This window comes from Heterodontus francisci, chromosome 1, assembly GCF_036365525.1.
Source record: "Heterodontus francisci isolate sHetFra1 chromosome 1, sHetFra1.hap1, whole genome shotgun sequence".
Lineage (NCBI taxonomy): Eukaryota > Metazoa > Chordata > Chondrichthyes > Heterodontiformes > Heterodontidae > Heterodontus > Heterodontus francisci.
In genome coordinates, this window is record NC_090371.1 from 109,357,351 (window position 1) to 109,375,881 (window position 18,531).

Sequence of the window (18,531 nt, forward strand, 5' to 3'; positions counted from 1 at the left end):
TATTAGGAACACTACTGAAGGTACTGAGTTTCCTAAATCTTCCAACTGGACAAAGGAGGAAAGTTATGCGTGGAGTCAGAGAAAATGGGTGAGATTCTAAACGAGTACTTTGCATCGGTATTCACCGAGGAGACACGGATGTTGAGGTTAGGGACAGATGTTTGATTACTCTAGGTCAAGTCGGCATAAGGAGGGAGGAAGTGTTGGGTATTCTAAAAGGCATTAAGGTGGACAAGTCCCCAGGTCCGGATGGGATCTATCCCAGGTTACTGAGGGAAGCGAGAGAGGAAATAGCTGGGGCCTTAACAGATATCTTTGCAGCATCCTTAAACACGGGTGAGGTCCCAGAGGACTGGAGAATTGCTAATGTTGTCCCCTTGTTTAAGAAGGGTAGCAATGATAATCCAGGTAATTATAGACCGGTGAGCCTGACGTCAGTGGTAGGGAAGCTGCTGGAGAAGATACTGAGGGATAGGATCTATTCCCATTTGGAAGAAAATGGGCTTATCAGTGATAGGCAACATGGTTTTGTGCAGGGAAGGTCATGACTTACCAACTTAATAGAATTCTTTGAGGAAGTGACAAAGTTGTTTGATGAGGGAAGGGCTGTAGATGTCATATACATTGACTTCAGTAAGGCGTTTGATAAGGTTCCCCATGGTAGGCTGATGGAGAAAATGAAGTCGCATGGGGTCCAGGGTGTGCTAGCTAGATGGATAAAGAACTGGCTGGGCAACAGGAGACAGAGAGTAGCAGTGGAAGGGAGTTTCTCAAAATGGAGACGTGTGACCAGTGGTGTTCCACAGGGATCCGTGCTGGGACCACTGTTGTTTGTGATATACATAAATGATTTGGAGGAAAGTATCGGTGGTCTGATTAGCAAGTTTGCAGACGACACTAAGATTGGTGGAGTAGCAGATAGTGAAGGGGACTGTCAGAGAATACAGCAGAATATAGATAGATTGGAGAGTTGGGCAGAGAAATGGCAGATGGAGTTCAATCAGGGCAAATGCGAGGTCATGCATTTTGGAAGATCCAATTCAAGAGTGAACTATACAGTAAATGGAAAAGTCCTGGGGAAAATTGATGTACAGAGAGATTTGGGTGTTCAGGTAGGTCCACTGTTCCCTGAAGGTGGCAACGCAGGTCAATAGAGTGGTCAAGAAGGCATACGGCATGCTTTCCTTCATCGGATGGGGTATTGAGTACAAGAGTTGGCAGGTCATGTTACAGTTGTATAGGACTTTGGTTCGGCCACTGCCATTTGGAATACTGCGTGCAGTTCTGGTCGCCACATTACCAAAAGGATGTGGATGCTTTGGAGAGGGTGCAGAGGAGGTTCACCAGGATGTTGCCTGGTATGGAGGGCGCTAGCTATGAAGAGAGGTTGAGTAGATTAGGATTATTTTCATTAGAAAGACGGAGGTTTGGGGGGACCTGATTGAGGTGTACAAAATCATGAGAGGTATAGACAGGTTGGATAGCAAGAAGCTTTTTCCCAGAGTGGGGGATTCAATTACTAGGGGACATGAGTTCAAAGCGAGAGGGGAAACGTTTAGGGGGGATATGCATGGAAAGTTCTTTACGCAGAGGGTGGTGGGTGCCTGGAACGCGTTGCCAGCGGAGGTGGTAGACGCGGGCACGATAGCATCTTTTAAGATGCATCTAGACAGATACATGAATGGGCAGGAAGTAAAGAGATACAGACCCTTAGAAAATAGGCGACAGATTTAGATAGAGGATCTGGATCGGCGTAGGCTTGGAGGGCCAAAGGGCCAGTTCCTGTGCTGTAATTTTCTTTGTTCTTTGTTCTTTGTACTGGACCTGTTTTCCAGTTACAAGGAGACTGCAGTCTGGCCTGACTCGGATTAACCATAGCTCTCTTGTTTCATTACGTGCTTTCTCACATCCACAATCTACATGGTGTCACCAGTACCAGAACAGCTCTGTTACAAAAACTGTAAATCTTCATCAGATTATGATGACCCTTGCTTTAAAAAAAGCGCTTAACATGAAAATGAATGCTCAGCCTATTGTCCACCAAGTTATTTAAAATTGTCACTACTATATGCAGTGTTGCACATGCCACATTTAAAAAGAAATACTCATGCACTTTTAAAAAGTTGATTTTAGCATCAAATAGCATTACTTATGCAACAGTAGTTTAACATCCTATTTTCTACAGACTTAATTGATCAAGGGGTGTCCAATTAGCTCTCCAGAGGGTATCTTTGCACATAAGAACAAAGAACAAAGAAAATTACAGCACAGGAACAGGCCCTTCGGCCCTCCAAGCCTGCGCCGATCCAGATCCTCCATCTAAACATGTCGCCTATTTTCTAAGGGTCTGTATCTCTTTGCTTCCTGCCCATTCATGTATCTGTCTAGATACATCTTAAAAGATGCTATCGTGCCCGCGTCTACCACCTCCGTTGGCAACGCGTTCCAGGCACCCACCACCCTCTGCGTAAAGAACTTTCCACGCATACCCCCCCTAAACTTTTCCCCTCTCACTTTGAACTCGTGACCCCTAGTAATTGAATCCCCCACTCTGGGAAAAAGCTTCTTTCTATCCACCCTGTCTATACCTCTCATGATTTTGTACACCTCAGTCAGGTCCCCCCTCAACCTCCGTCTTTCTAATGAAAATAATCCTAATCTGCTCAACCTCTCTTCATAGCTAGCGCCCTCCATACCAGGCAACATCCTGGTGAACCTCCTCTGCACCCTCTCCAAAGCATCTACATCCTTTTGGTAATGTGGCGACCAGAACTGCACGCAGTATTCCAAATGTGGCCGAACCAAAGTCTTATACAACTGTAACATGACCTGCCAACCCTTGTATTCAATACCCCATCCGATGAAGGAAAGCATGCCGTATGCCTTCTTGACCACTCTATTGACCTGCGTTGCCACCTTCAGGGAACAATGGACCTGAACACCCAAATCTCTCTGTACATCAATTTTCCCCAGGACTTTTCCATTTACTGTATAGTTCACTCTTGAATTGGATCTTCCAAAATGCATGACCTCGCATTTGCCCTGATTGAACTCCATCTGCCATTTCTCTGCCCAACTCTCCAATCTATCTATATTCTGCTGTATTCTCTGACAGTCCCCTTCACTATCTGCTACTCCACTAATCTTAGTGTCGTCTGCAAACTTGCTAATCAGACCACCTATACTTTCCTCCAAATCATTTATGTATATCACAAACAACAGTGGTCCCAGCACGGATCCCTGTGGAACACCACTGGTCACACGTCTCCATTTTGAGAAACTCCCTTCCACTGCTACTCTCTGTCTCCTGTTGCCCAGCCAGTTCTTTATCCATCTAGCTAGCACACCCTGGACCCCATGCGACTTCACTTTCTCCATCAGCCTACCATGGGGAACCTTATCAAATGCCTTACTGAAGTCCATGTATATGACATCTACAGCCCTTCCCTCATCAATCAACTTTGTCACTTCCTCAAAGAATTCTATTAAGTTGGTAAGACATGACCTTCCCTGCACAAAACCATGTTGCCTATCACTGATAAGCCCATTTTCTTCCAAATGGGAATAGATCCTATCCCTCAGTATCTTCTCCAGCAGCTTCCCTACCACTGACGTCAGGCTCACCGGTCTATAATTACCTGGATTTTCCCTGCTACCCTTCTTAAACAAGGGGACAACATTAGCAATTCTCCAATCCTCCGGGACCTCACCCGTGTTTAAGGATGCTGCAAAGATATCTGTTAAGGCCCCAGCTATTTCCTCTCTCGCTTCCCTCAGTAACCTGGGATAGATCCCATCCGGACCTGGGGACTTGTCCACCTTAATGCCTTTTAGAATACCCAACACTTCCTCCCTCCTTATGCCGACTTGACCCAGAGTAATCAAACATCTGTCCCTAACCTCAACATCCGTCATGTCCCTCTCCTCGGTGAATACAGATGCAAAGTACTCGTTTAGAATCTCACCCATTTTCTCTGACTCCATGCATAACTTTCCTCCTTTGTCCTTGAGTGAGCCAATCCTTTCTCTAGTTACCCTCTTGCTCCTTATATATGAATAAAAGGCTTTGGGATTTTCCTTAACCCTGTTTGCTAAAGATATTTCATGACCCCTTTTAGCCCTCTTAATTCCTCGTTTCAGATTGGTCCTACATTCCCGATATTCTTTCAAAGCTTCGTCTTTCTTCAGCCACCTAGACCTTATGTATGCTTCCTTTTTCCTCTTAGCTCGTCTCACAATTTCACCTGTCATCCATGGTTCCCTAATCTTGCCATTTCTATCCCTCATTTTCACAGGAACGTTTCTCTCCTGCACGCTAATCAACCTCTCTTTAAAAGCCTCCCACATATCAAATGTAGATTTACCTTCAAACAGCTGCTCCCAATCTACATTCCCCAGCTCCTGCTGAATTTTGGTATCGTTGGCCTTCCCCCAATTTAGCACTCTTCCTTTGGGACCACTCTCGTCTTTGTCCATGAGTATTCTAAAACTTACGGAATTGTGATCACTATTCCCAAAGTAGTCCCCTACTGAAACTTCAACCACCTGGCCGGGCTCATTCCCCAACATGTAGTCTAACAGTGGATCTAATCAGATATTGTGTGTTTCACCTCCTTAGAACTTAAGGGCTCTGCAGCTACTAAATAATGAACAAATTAAATGCTGCCATTGATAAATTGACTAATTAAGACAAATTACCAGCATTTTTTCTTCATTCGTGGGCTGTGAACGTCCCTAGCAAGGGCAGCATTTATTACCCATCCCTAATTGCCCTTGAAAAGGTGATGGTGAGCCTCCTTCATGAACCACTGCAGTCTGTTTGGTGTAGGTACAGGGGGAGGAAAACACACAAACATGCAGCATGTACACATATATGTCAGAGAGGAAGTAGAACACTATCCTCGGGGCATATGACTGACTTATAAAGGCCTGAAAAAGAAAACAGGAGGCGCTAGAAAACTGGACAGTGGGCTTACATATTCTTTTATAAGATTCTTGCCCACTGGCCACCTGAATCTTGCCTGACTTGAATTTTCAAGCAGGGTCCAAAATGCACATTCAGCACTCCTGCCTAAAACAGGAGGGAGCCTTATTTAAATATTGAAAGACAGGTCCTACACCCATTGTGGAGCCCTCATGTGATTTTTGTGGACTGTTTGCGCTATGCATCCCCTGTGCCGGCGTTTGTGTGCCTGTCCCCCCAATTCTGTATTGTCATTCAACTTGGTGTAGGAATCACCAATATACCACTATCTCTGAGTGGCAAGCTGCCTTGGAGTGCCCATTCTCATGCTGATAAAGCCTGACCACCGGAATTGTCTGGGTCTCTCACTGCTGCGATCAGAGGGTGGCTGCTCGCTACCGCACAGACCAAGATCAGCCTCAAGATAGTTAAATTGCGAAAGGGATATCAACATGGGATGATAGGAAGAATAAAAGAAATTTAAAAAATGCAGGGAACATATGAACAGGACAAACCAAACTCTTCTTCCCTCATGAACAATTTTTTTTTATCTATAATGTATTATTTTATTCCTTATTTAGTATGTCAGTGCACACAGGGTTAAGTCTAAGGTTTACACAATATTAAATGCACAATATGGCAGTTCCTCTGGGTATCTGAAAGGAGAAAAGCAGAAGAGTAGGGTTATAGTGATGGAAGGATGGGAAAGCAAGAGATGCAGCATCTGCAGCTTGCATATCAGAAGAGATTGTGGGATGATTGGGAAGTGAGATGTGAGAAGGGGGATTAGTTAGGAACATATTGTCATCCATGGTCTCAGGCCCATCGCTGGCCATGGCCTCAACGATGGTCAACAACGTCTCCTCCATCGGGGCGAGGGCAGGAATCTGTGTCTGTCCCCTGCAGTTAGGTGCCTGTGGTTATGCACCACCTTGTCTTGCAAGAGAGAGAGAAGTGTGTCATTAAGTGTAGTGCAATATGCTTGGGTGTTGTGCCTGTCATTGTTGAATAGCTGGCAGTGTGTGAAAGCTGTGAGGTGTGGGTGTGGGGCTTACAGCAGTGCTAAGTGTGTAAGGATCAGCTAAGTTATGCATGTGAAGTATGAGTCGTGGTTGATGGAGAATGTTGGTAGGTGAGTGAAGAGGGGTGGTGAATTGAGCAGTTTGTGAAACTAGTGGTCACTTTATAAAGGTTTGGCATTTGAAGATGCATTCTCTGACCTTAATCACTCTTGTGAGGTCATTGAACTTCTTGTGACACTACATCCAGGTCCTCCGGGCTCCACCTGGCATTCACCGTGATGGCTAGCTGCTCCGACTGCCATGACAGTTTCTCCTGGCCCTCAGTGGATGGAGGACCTCTCTCCTCCTAACCACCTCCAGAACCAAGGCCTCTAGTGCTGCAACAGAGAAACTTGGAGTACACTGTCTTCTCTGTTGTGCCATATTCAGACACTCTTCCTCAGTCACCTCCAGCACCTGCTGTAGTCAGAATGCACCTCCCATTTAGGAGGTGCAGGCTACTTCTAGGTGGTGCTAGCCTCGCACAAACCTGGGTCTCCTGCTGAGATGGACAGCCACTCAGCAGCACAATGCTTGCTGGGCTGCATATTACTATGATTTAATTCACAACCAACAGGCATGGGTTAATTGATCCTTGCAATTTCGAGCCTTGTCCAACTTTTCCCCTCTTCTTTATGCCATCTGTCACTGTTTGTAATACAGTTCACATTTCTTTCAATCTGTGATACATTTAATAGAAATGAGTAGAGGAGTTTCAAGTTGACTTTCAGAGGAGGGGATATTTGTTGATGCATATACCCTTGGTAACTGGATAGTTTAGAGGATTCATATGTCGGATTTATGAATGGCTGTTTTGCAACCAAAACACAAGTCATGAAATGAACAGGTGAAAAAAGTTCAGCTTGAGTTATTAAATATATATTGTTGCTTTTAAGGGCCATTGCTCATTTTTCTAAAATTAATTGCCAGTAGCTAACTGCAATACTGACGGTGCTTTGTGACTCTGTGTGAACAATTTCATGGATGACCAATTCCATGCAGTTCACAGTCGCTGTTGTGGTGGTTTGCTGCTTGCCTGAGGCTGGTGGGAGGAGAAAGTCTCTCAATGAAAATAAATAACTCCATCCCATATTGATGTAGCTGTGAGTCATAGTACGGCTGTCACTTACTGCAGAACATTCTGCTCCATACAGCACCAACAGAACAAATATCAGCCAACACACACACAACTCTTCTAATGACACATGTAAAGCACGGTTTCATCTCTGACAACAGTGTCCATGTGCTCAGGAATTGCAATACTTTGATTCTAAAGAGCTGATGTTGGTATCATGGATATTTGACATTTGCAAATTATGTGAATCCTTTGGAAAGCTTCATCTACAATTTGCATTTTTCCTGAAAACCTGAAGACTGCCAGGCGGAGAAATGCTGCCTTGGATCGGACACACCAGCGATATTTGCCTCCTTGCTTGCCTTTTGTGCTGTGTGATCTGAATCGAGAAACATTAATGTATGACTTCTTTGATCTGAGGTGTTTGTCATTCAGTGCTTGACTGATGCATGGTGCCAGCGCTGTGTTTTCTCCCAGTTTTGTCTGTCTTTCCAGTAATCTCCAGCAACTGTATAAGGGCAGCAATAAGGAAGGTCAGCTGAACAGAAATCTGGGCCTTATTGTAATAGGGTGAGTATAGGATACATCCACTGAGGAATAAATTTAGTGATCCTTTGTTAGGCCTGCTACACATTCTCACAAAATAGGTCTGCATCCAGTATCAATATCTAAACAATCACAGAATGTTAATATACCATTTTAATATATTATTATACTTGCTCTAGTTATATAATTGTGGGAGCATGTTTGTTAGATTATTTGTCTCTGATATTCCTTATGGACAAAGAGAGTTATTTGTAAGTCCCTAAATTACGAATTACTAAGACTCACATAGCTGTGCTCCCAGATGCTAAAAGATCGGCATTTTTCTCCTTTTCTTTGCTGCTTCTGGTACAGTGCTGTCATTTTTTTCATTACTAATCCTGGTCTGTCTTCCAGAGCAAGTAGAAAAAACACGTACTTAGCAATTACGATTTATTTTTAGCCTTTCAGCATATTCAACAGTTAAAAAGAGCAAATAAGAATAGACAGACAATTGCTTTATTAATTTCATTAAGAGTGTGCTATCTTCAACTAGAAACCTCACATTTTAGATATGTGTGTTAGTACATTTATATTCACAGCATTGCCCTATTTATTGCTCCTTATGAGATTTACTTCTGTGCAATGAACATTTATTTTTATTTTGAAATAAGCACCATTTCTTTTATTTAAAGATAATAGTTTGAAATTTGTGGAAATAATGATAGTTTTCCATATTGAAATGTTTGCTATTTCCCTAAGTATAATATAGATGCTGCCTTATAGGAGCCTTCAGCTCTTATGGATGTGCAAAATTTATATTGAATTTAAATGCTGTTCTTTACATTTGAGTATAGGTATTGTCATTAGTCCCCCTCCTAAATATCAAGCTGTTAATAAGAATTATTATTAACCTTAGACATGTGTTTCTTCTGTCTGTGGTTGTTTATTTAAAAATATAAGGGTAGATAGCTTGCCGCCGATTGGTAAAACTGACGTTGTGGATCAGTTAACCGTTATAAAATCATCAATTCACATCATCAGTTTCACACCGAGGCAGCAAGCTGAAAATCTATCCGATGATTTTTGAAACCGTGGCCAGGATTTTGCAGTCAGCAGTAAAGGAACGGCACAAAGGAACACCTTATTCCACAAGGTTTTGGCGGGCTTTAGAGCACAGACTCCAGGGGAAAAAATTTGATATGGCCTGATAATAGGCATGGCTATTGCGATGCATGATTAACCTATGCTTTTTTTAAAAATTCATTTGTTTTTATTTGGGCGTCGCTGGTCTCCCCATCCTAATTGAGAAGGTGGTGGTGAGCTGCCTTCTTGAACCGCTGCAATCCATGTGCTGTAGGAACACCCTCAGTGCTGCTAGGAAGGGAGTTCCAGGATTTTGACCCAGGGACAGTGAAGGAATAGTGATAGAGTTCCAAGTCAGGTTGGTGTGTGGCTTGGAGGGGAACTTGCAGGTGGTGGTGCTCCCATGCATCTGCTGCCCTTGTCCTTCTAGGTGGTAGAGGTCGCGGGTTTGCAAGGTGCTGTTGAAGGAGCCTTCGTGAGTTGCTGCAGTGCATCTTTTAGATGGTACACACTGCTGCCACTGCTGCCTGCTCATAATGATGTAGGCAGCACAAAAAACTTCATGGTGCCTGCGAATTTAATTGATAGTAACAGGAAGCCCAGCACTAAGCATCCTGCTAAGTGGCTGCATACCCCAGCAGGGGACCCAAGTTCCTACGAGTGTAGCATGACATTAAGTTAGCTTGCACTACTTAAAGCCAGCATGCACTTTTTCTAGGGTAGGTGCATTCTGACTGCAGCAGGTGCTGGAAGTGGCTGAAAAAGACCGTCTGACCTGCAAGAAAAGTTAAGATTGTGGAACAGGGCAGAGAGCATGCTCCAAGGTTCTCTGACGCAGCACTAGTGACCCTGTTACGGGAGATAGACAGGAGAAGAGAAGTCCTCTTCTTAGAGGGGTCCATGAAGCCTTCTGGGCAGACACCAAGAAGGCACGAAGAAGGTAGTGTGAGCAGATAGCCATCATAGTCAATTCCAGAAGTGACCCTGGATCACTGGATGCATTGTCACAAGAAGTTCAATGACTTCACAAGAGTGATTAAAGATCTTTCAATGCCACATCCTCAGAAAGGAACCACTGCTCAATTCACCACTCCACTTCACTCACCTATTAACATTCTCTATTAACCACGGGTACTCAGATGAAGACTTTGATAGGGTGGTGTACAGAAAAAGGCTGATGGCATCAACAAGGTCGAAATTGGCAGTGCTGGCATCAAACCAGAGCTACACGTTGACTGACATCATGATCTGCCTACTTTACATACTTCTGGCGCACTGTACTAATGTTCCTAAAATTATTTTTTTAGAAGTCTGAACATGTAAATTTTCTTGTGAGGGATTGAGTCTCCACACTTGTAAAATTAATTTTTCATGGCCAGAGAGATTGTTCAGCAGTAATTATGATTGAGTATGTTGTTAAAATGCATTTACTCCTGATTGAACAAGGCTTAAGCTTTTCATCCATCTTTACAGTGAGAATAGTGGGTCATTAGTTTAGGTTCATGCCAAGCCAGTGATTTCTATGTTGATTCCATCTGTAAAGGCTGCAACAGTGCACCCTGTGGAGGAGCTGGTATATCTGACAGCAACTTCTGGAATTTTGCGTTTAACTGCACATGTGTGAGTGCCAGAAGTTGCTTTCTGATTTACCCAGTAATAAAGGTGAGCACTGACAGCTTCACCATTATTACTACTGCAAATTCCAGGCCAGTAAGTTCTGCTGATATTATTTGGTGCTTACAGACTTTGACCAGTTAATATCAATCATTAACTCAGGCCGTTTGCATGACCTTACCTTTCCACTGTTGCATAGTAATTCACCTAACAGGGATAGGTTCAATGGCTAAAGCTCACAGAAACAAAACAGACATGAATACTTACTCTACACTGATCATCCATGGAGATACCAAGTGGACGCTGCAGCATCCCAGCAGGGGAGGGAAAATCAGAGGGGCGAATTATATCTCTGACTCTCCTGGCCCATGTTGGTGGCTGGTATATGGAGTGTTTACAGCAGTTTGAAAGCTGATATTTGGTCTACTTTCTGAGCTATAGAGGCATCAGGTCAGATACACAAAAGTCAACATTAAATTTTAAATCCTTGTCCTTGTCTTTAAAATCCCTCCATAACCTTACCCCATCCGATTTCTGCAATCTCCCCTAGCCTTATATCCAATCCCACCCTCTCTCTGTCCCAGCCAACTATCTGTTTCTCTCACTTTGGGTGATGGCAGGCTATTTTGCTGTGGAAGATATCACAATGAGCTTGATTCTGTCCTCACTCGACATCCATGCACATGTTGAGAAATTAACAGATGGTGGTAAGCACAGAAGCCCTGACTGAATTTTCTATCCTTATTCCCAGGGTGCTTAGACAAACTAAGGTGTCTCAAGTCTGAGATCTGATAGCTCTACACAAACTGGAAATCACACCTGGGATCTTACAGAATAAAACAACAAATGCTGGAAGCACTCAGCAAGCCAGCCAGCATTTGTAGAACTTCGAGTCTCTTAGGTCAAGATGTAATATGTCCAGAATTATTAAAAACAAACTGACACTGGCATCCAATCACAATTAATGTACAATGTAATCATTCCCCACTATTAATTAGTGATATTAAATTTATTTTAGCTTCAGGAACTGGGTGGGTTGAAGATTAAACAAATGTTGTATTGCGAAGCACAAACTTACATATTGTATAGGCTAAGGCTATAGCAAGTAGAGGGGTGTATTCGATACTGCAAGATACAACCTGGTTTTGGAAGGCATGATGTGAAGTGATTTTCTGACCTAAAACAACATTAGCTTCACATTGCTAATCAGTAACCATGGAAACTCATCTCTAACACATGTAAAATATTGCTTGAAATTATGTTAATTAATAAAATTTTAATCAAAAACATGATTGTGTGCACCATGGAATATTTTAGGAACATAGGAAAACAGGAACATTGGAACAGGAGTAGGCCATCCAGCCCGTCAAGCCTGCTGCACCATTCAATTAGATCATGGCTGATCCTGCCACTTTCCCGTACTATCGCCATATCCCTTGATGTCATTAGTATCCAGATATCTATTGATTTCTGCTCGATGATTGAGCTTCCACAGCCCTCTGGGGGAAAGCATTCCAAAGATTCACCACCCTCTGAGTGAAGAAATTCTTCCTCATCGCAGTCTTAAATGGCTTTTTCAGTTATTCTGAGATTATGTCTCCTGGTTCTCGACTCACCAACCAGGGGAAACATCCTAGCTACATCCACCCTGTCACACCCTGTAATAATTTGTAAGTTTCAATGAGATCAGCTCTCATTCTTTGAAACTATGGCCGGAATTTTATGCCCCCCCCTCCCCCAAAGAGTGGCATGGTGGCGGGGACGGGGGCATAAATGGAGCAGGAGGCTCGGGGGCCCTTCCCGACCCGCTCCCGCCTCCCACTTTACGCAGAGTGTTGGCGGCGGAAACAGCCCACCCGCTCCAGGCCAATCAAGGCCCTTAAGTGGCCAGTTAACATTTGCATAATAACAAATGCCAAATCTTCCATATTCAACACAATCAGGCAGCGTAATCGAGCATAATTGTTTATTTTTTTCATTGCCTTAAAAAGCATTCCTTGATGTATTTATGAGTGGTAACCTGGTGAATACAACTGAAAATGGGTTTATCACAAAAAAATTAATAAGTGTCTAGTCCTCCAGCTGTGAGTAAACATTTTAAATTGCTGAAAATGACTTTAAAAAACTACACTGAACCATTTACTAATTTCATTGATGTACCCTAGTCAGTTTCTTAGTAAATTAAATATTTTTGAATATGTAAAAACTTTTAAAAAGTGCCTACTCGTGCATGCATGCCTGAATTTGAAGGTCCTCCTTGAAGGATTGCAAGTGTGCACTATCGGTGGAAACTTGCCACAGTCATTCTTTTCGACCTGGCTGGCACTAGCTTCGGATGAAACGATTTTTAAACCAATATTAAAGATCACAGAAAGTCAATTTATACTTGACGTAACTAGGTTTAAAATTCCCAAATCCTTTGCACTAGTTTGGCCGATTTTACCTATTTTGCACTAATAATACTGGGGCAAATTAATGGAAACTCTACTCCATTTGTTTCATGCGGAGGTCTGGAATGCAGGATGGAAAACTAATTTCTAAATACATATGCATTGAATTTGGGAGTTTTATTGAATTTTCATTCTCCCTAGTCTCACAAAATCTTAACAAGCAGACTGCTATTGTAGAACATATCACTTTCCTGACGAAGACTCTCTTCAAACAAATGGTGTTAGAATATGAAATGCTTTACCACAAGTGGATAGTGAAGGCAAGTCCATCAGTAGGTTTAAGAGTGAATGGGATAAACTGTTGAATAACAACATTTTGCAGGGAAACTGAATTAGATGTGGAGCGAGCACTGTTACAGGCAGGACTGGCTTCCTTCTCTGCTAAAGATTCTGTGATTCTACAGTAAACCTGGGTTCTTTTTATAAAGCTATTAATCCTATGTAACCTACTGTGGCATCTGATGGTACTGTACAGAGAGATAAAGTGGAGCAGAAAGTTGAATTTGAGTTTTTCTGAGTCATTATTTAGATTATATCAGATGTACTGAGTGCACTCCTGTGCACCCATTATAGGAAGGTGGGCTGGATTTTACCAGCCTTTGGAGTCGGGCTGGGAGGCGGGAGGCCTCGTCAAATGATGGCGGATGGCATAGTGAGGGGAGCCCAATGTCTTCCTACCACCATGGGATATTACCAGCAGCGAGAACCTCAGCTGCACGGCCGCCCGACAACCGGAGGCGGGTGGCCAATTATTGTCCACCTGTAAAGTAAACCCTAGCGGCCTCCCAGCGTGTTCCCGAGGTGGGGGGCCCACCTTTATGGCCAATCTGTGGCCCACAGAGGGGCCACCTGGCAGCAATGACCATTCCCAAGACTATGGTTCTACTGCTGGAGGGGGCACCCACTCCCCCCACCAATTGCTGGGTCCTCCCTGCCTGGTCCCAGCTTGGTAAATAAAAATTTACCTTGCCTTTGAGGATGCTTCAGCATGGAGTTGTCCTCTTCTTCCTGCAGCCTTAGCAGTGACCATCTCAATTGGTGGCACTGCCAAGACTGCCAAGTTGTCAACCATCTGATTGAGCTGCCAGCCCTGGGAGATGGGCCGCTATCGTCAATTCGCTAGTGCCAGTAAAATACTGCCCTCGGTGCCGCTGCTCATCCGTGTGGGGCGGGTCCTGTTTTCGATCCTGGCAGTGGGACTACTTAACTTTCTGAAAAATTCTGGTCAAAATTTGAAACACTGGCTTTTCATTTACTTATTTCACACAGTGAAATTATAGTTATGAATATGATTATTTGTGTTAAACTTCAGGATAGAAATAAAGAGCTGGATTTTCCTCTGCTATTCCATCCCAAATCGGGTTGGATAGTGACAGAAACATCAGGAAAATTGGGCAGTGAGTAATTTTTGCTGTCTTTCCACCCTGACTTGGGCCAGGATTTTTCCCTTGGTGGACAGGAGCCGTCCATCGACTGAAAAGTCGGTGGCGAACCCGCCTCCACATGGCCTGGGGATCCGATCCGCGTTTTGCCGTTCCCTGGCCTTTAATTGGTCTGAGGCGGGAAGTCCCACCTAATGGAGCTGCCGGCTCATTAGCGGGCCGGCAGTTCTTAGTCCCTGCAGCGCGACTGGGAGCGGTGGCCACTGCTGGGACGGCAAGCCAACCATCGGGAAGAAGATGTTGGGGTGCCCGGAGAACGAAGGTAAGTTTCTGGTGCCTCACCGGAGGGGATCAGTCGGGCCCTGGTGAGGCAAGGGTGGTCAGTTGGGGGGACGGGGTGGTGTTGAGTGTTGGGGGTGCATGGGGCAGCAGGGGTGGCCCTCCGTCGGGCACAGGGTGCCTGATTATGAAGGCCCCCCCCCCCCCACTCCAGGCCCAGAAAGCCGCCAGCTTTTGTCAGGCGGCTTTTCTTGGGCCTGGCCTGCCTGATCAGCCACAGGTAAAATCACCGTGGAGGCAGGCGGAGGTCTTTAAGTGGCCGATAAGTGGCCACTTAAGGGCCTTGATTGGCCTGGGGTGGGTGGGCCATTTTTCGGCGCCATCACCCTGAATAAAGTGGCGGCGGAGGCGGGAGCAGGTCGGGAAGGGCCCCCTGAGCCTACCACTCCATTTTACACCCTTGCCCCTCCCCGCTACCGTCCCGCTCTTTCGGGGGCGTAAAATTCCGGCCATGGTTGCAGTAAAACTGAAGTGATATGTGGTTACAGGGTAAATTTTTAACTTGCCAGCTGACTGTAAACTGGCATTGCCAATTGGATTCTACTGATTTCAATGGAAATGGGAATCATGCAGTTTTCCTATAATGGTGGTCAATCCACAACAGCAGCTTATCGTTCACTGGTAAATATGAAAATTACCCCTGTTCTATGAAATGATTTCACACCAATTTTAATAAGCAATTGTCACACTCACGAGAAGTGCAGTGATGAAAATACAGAACCAAACTGAAGAATTATAAAAATTGGAACAATATTTAAAGACTCATACGTGTGCTGTCAACAAAGTGGAGGACATGACACATGGCCCTCAGCATCTCTTGCACTCAAATCCACATCCATGCCTATTAAGACTGAAAACCAATTAAGCCTTGTCTGCATGAAAATGTGACAAATAATCACACCTGGATGTGAGGGATACTCAAAAACAATGAGACAAAACCTTCCTCAGACTTCTTATCTTGGAATAACCTCCATTACAATGGAGTGTGAACCACTCTCATCTCCTCAGAATGGGGCCATCATCAATGCCATTATACAGCCCAGCTAGGACTGAAACCTGGGCTGGGATTTTATGCTTGTGACGGGAGGGGGTCTCAACATCTGGAACAGGCGACGCTGAGAACCCTGTGTCGCCTCTTCTCTGGAAGGCCCATCGAATCTAGTGGCAATCAGGCACTTAAGTGGACAGTGGCGAGCCTTCCACAGGATCAAGAACCCTGTCACCAGAAGTCCCGCCCTTGGAGAGCTGCCGGCCAGTCAGAGGCTGGCAGCTCTTCCACTGAGCAGCGCCACCGCAGAGGTGGTGGCTGCTGCTGGAGGAGCACCTACCTGAGGCCCAGGATCATCGCTGGACCCAGGTCACAGGTAGGTCAGGGTGGGAGGGGTCTCAAGGGGTGGGCGTTGCAGTGGAGAGGGGTGAAGGGGGGTCGATAGCAAGCGCATGGGGGTGGCGGTCAGCGGTTCCCCCCCTTCCCAATGCCGGATCCCTCCTTAAGGCACTAAATGCCTTTTAACGAGGGAGCTCACCCCCCACTACGAACACCACCCCGCTGCCCCTCCAAGAGCTGGGAAACAACCCGCACGGTTTATCATGCTGTGCTTCCCGTGTAGCGACAGGGCTACCTGCTGCATGGCTGATTGCAGCGGCGGCAGGATGAAGCCTTTAATTGGGGATTAATTGCCTAGTTAAGGACCTCAATTGGCGGTGGGGTGGGAAGGCCATTCACAGGCCTGTGAATGGCCTTCCTGCCCCAGACTAAATTTTGGCGGAGGTGGGATGGTGACAAGAACAGCCCCTGCCACCATCCCTCTGGAATTTATGCTCGCCCTGCCTCTAAACCCACCGAGAGGGAGAGCATAAACCTCCCTCCCCTCCACTGACGTCAAATGAGCGAAACCAACCCTTGTAAAATTCATCTTAAAAGGTAATCGTTTTGAGGAACAAAGGGGGAATCTTTCAGGACAGGACTAGAGACAACATCAGTTTGTCCTCAGCCGCACAGTACAACAAAAAAGCCATTTTTGAATTCCAGCAAGGCTGAGAAAGGGAGAGATTGGTTCCAGCCAAAACGGTTGAACCCTGCTGGGACAAGTTAGAAGCTACCTACAGCAGAGACAAGAAAGTACCTTTGTAAAAACAACTCTTCTACCGGTGAGAATTGACCGAAGACATCAGCACCATCTTCAACCCAAATTGAACCACCGGGAGATGGCAACAGTCCAACGATTACCAGACAACTAGGAACCAGGCCTGTAAATTTAAAATTCACCTTCCAAGGGGATCCCACAGGTTGTTCCTGAAACAACAGGCTTTTACAACCTGAACCCTGAACACCATTTGCCCTGTTCCTTTCTATGTATCTTCTCTTGCGAGTGCGTGTGAGAGTGAATGTGTGCGTGAATGGTCTTGCACACATTTTCGGGGAATGAGTATTGTTTAATAAATATTTAATCTGACGTATGTCAGCCAAGAGCGATGTCTCAATTCATTCCATCTTCGATGCCTCCGGAGAATCCTTGGCATCAGGTGGCAGGACCGTATCTCCAACGCAGAAGTCCTCGAGGCGGCCAACATCCCCAGCATATACACCCTACTGAGCCAGCGGCGCTTGAGATGGCTTGGCCGTGTGAGTCACATGGAAGATGGCAGGATCCGCAAGGACACATTGTACAGCGAGCTCGTCACTGGTATCAGACCCACCGGCCGTCCATGTCTCTGCTTTAAAGACGTCTGCAAACGCGACATGAAGTCCTGTGACATTGACCATAAGTCGTGGGAGTCAGTTGCCAGTGATCGCCAGAGCTGGCGGACAGCCATAAAGGCGGGGCTAAAGAGTGGCGAGTCGAAGAGACTTGTTGTCTTGTTGTCGAAGAAACTAGCTTTTGGCAGGAAAAAAGACAGAAGCACAAGGAGAGAGCCAACTGTGTAACAGCCCCGACAACCATTTATATCTGCAGCACCTGTGGAAGAGTCTGTCACTCTAGAATTGGCCTTTATAGCCACTCCAGGCGCTGCTTCACAAACCACTGGCCACCTCCAGGCGCTTACCCATTGTCTCTCGAGACAAGGAGGCCAAAGAAGAAGAAGAAGAAGAAGATGAAGAATCTGCTGTTCTAAAACTACAAGAAAACCTGTCAGTGTCTGTTTATTTGACAAATAAGACACAAAGTGGGGTTAAAACATTAGTAACAAAAATACGTGCTGTGGTCAGTTGGGCGGTTAACAGTGGAAACCAGACACACCATCATCCACCTGGCCATAACACAATCTACAAACAAACTCCAAGGCCATGGATCTATAAAATCTTAAAGAGTTATCTTTAAATCATTCCTTGAATTGTTAATATGTTGTGCCACGAAGTGGCAGGATATGGTTTTGTTCCAGCGATTTTCTACTGTCAGCCGAAATTGCTCACCATTGAGTTCAGACTTAAGGCTTTCTGCCTCTTTTAAGCCATATACATAATTCAAATGAGTTTCTTACTCTCCTTAACCTCAGTTAATTTGTGACTGGGTCCAAAACCGCTCCCAGCCACCACTCAGTTGTTTCCAAGGAACATCCGCAGGCACAATCTTTGTACTCTAAAATAGACAGAGATTGTAGGAACCATTTAAAAATATGCTACATTGGAGAAGGAAACCCTGGGGGTAAGTACTATGATAACTGTTCCTAGTTGTGCCTCAGGCAAGAGCTATTTTAATGTCTGTTTCCATCTACAGGGCTTATCTTCTGTAGACCCTTCTATTTCTTCCACTTCCTTGGTGGAGTTCTCTGATGACATCAGCTAAAGGAATACATTGGGAATATGCCCACATCCGTTCATTGGTGTCTTTTAGTCTTGGCGCTGATTGCAAGTTAACCTGTTTGTTATTTTCTCAGTAACCAACAAGCTTTTGCTGACAAACCTTATAAAACCATTGATTGTGCACTCCTTCGAACTCATTGACAAAGCTTATGGATCTTCAGAAACGACCATGTATTAGGCACTTCTGACAATGTAGTAGGTAAAGCACTATAACTATAGATCTACCCTTCTGTA

At 44.9% G+C, this 18,531-nt stretch overlaps 1 protein-coding gene across 7 annotated transcripts in view; it reads left to right on the forward strand.

Moving 5' to 3' along the window:
* The window catches only part of LOC137371546 (protein FAM149A-like), a 140,409-nt gene that overhangs the window by 48,023 nt on the left and 73,855 nt on the right, over positions 1 to 18,531 (forward strand). The window contains exon 1 of one of the 7 annotated variants that reach the window (XM_068034394.1): positions 7,195 to 7,669. The exons of 5 other annotated variants lie outside the window; for them this stretch is intronic. In XM_068034394.1, the coding sequence (XP_067890495.1) occupies positions 7,545 to 7,669 (125 nt within the window). In that variant the 5' untranslated portion in view covers positions 7,195 to 7,544. Of the gene's footprint in view, positions 1 to 7,194; positions 7,670 to 18,017; positions 18,140 to 18,531 lie in introns of those variants that run through there. One more of the 7 variants, XM_068034402.1, reaches the window with a different exon arrangement.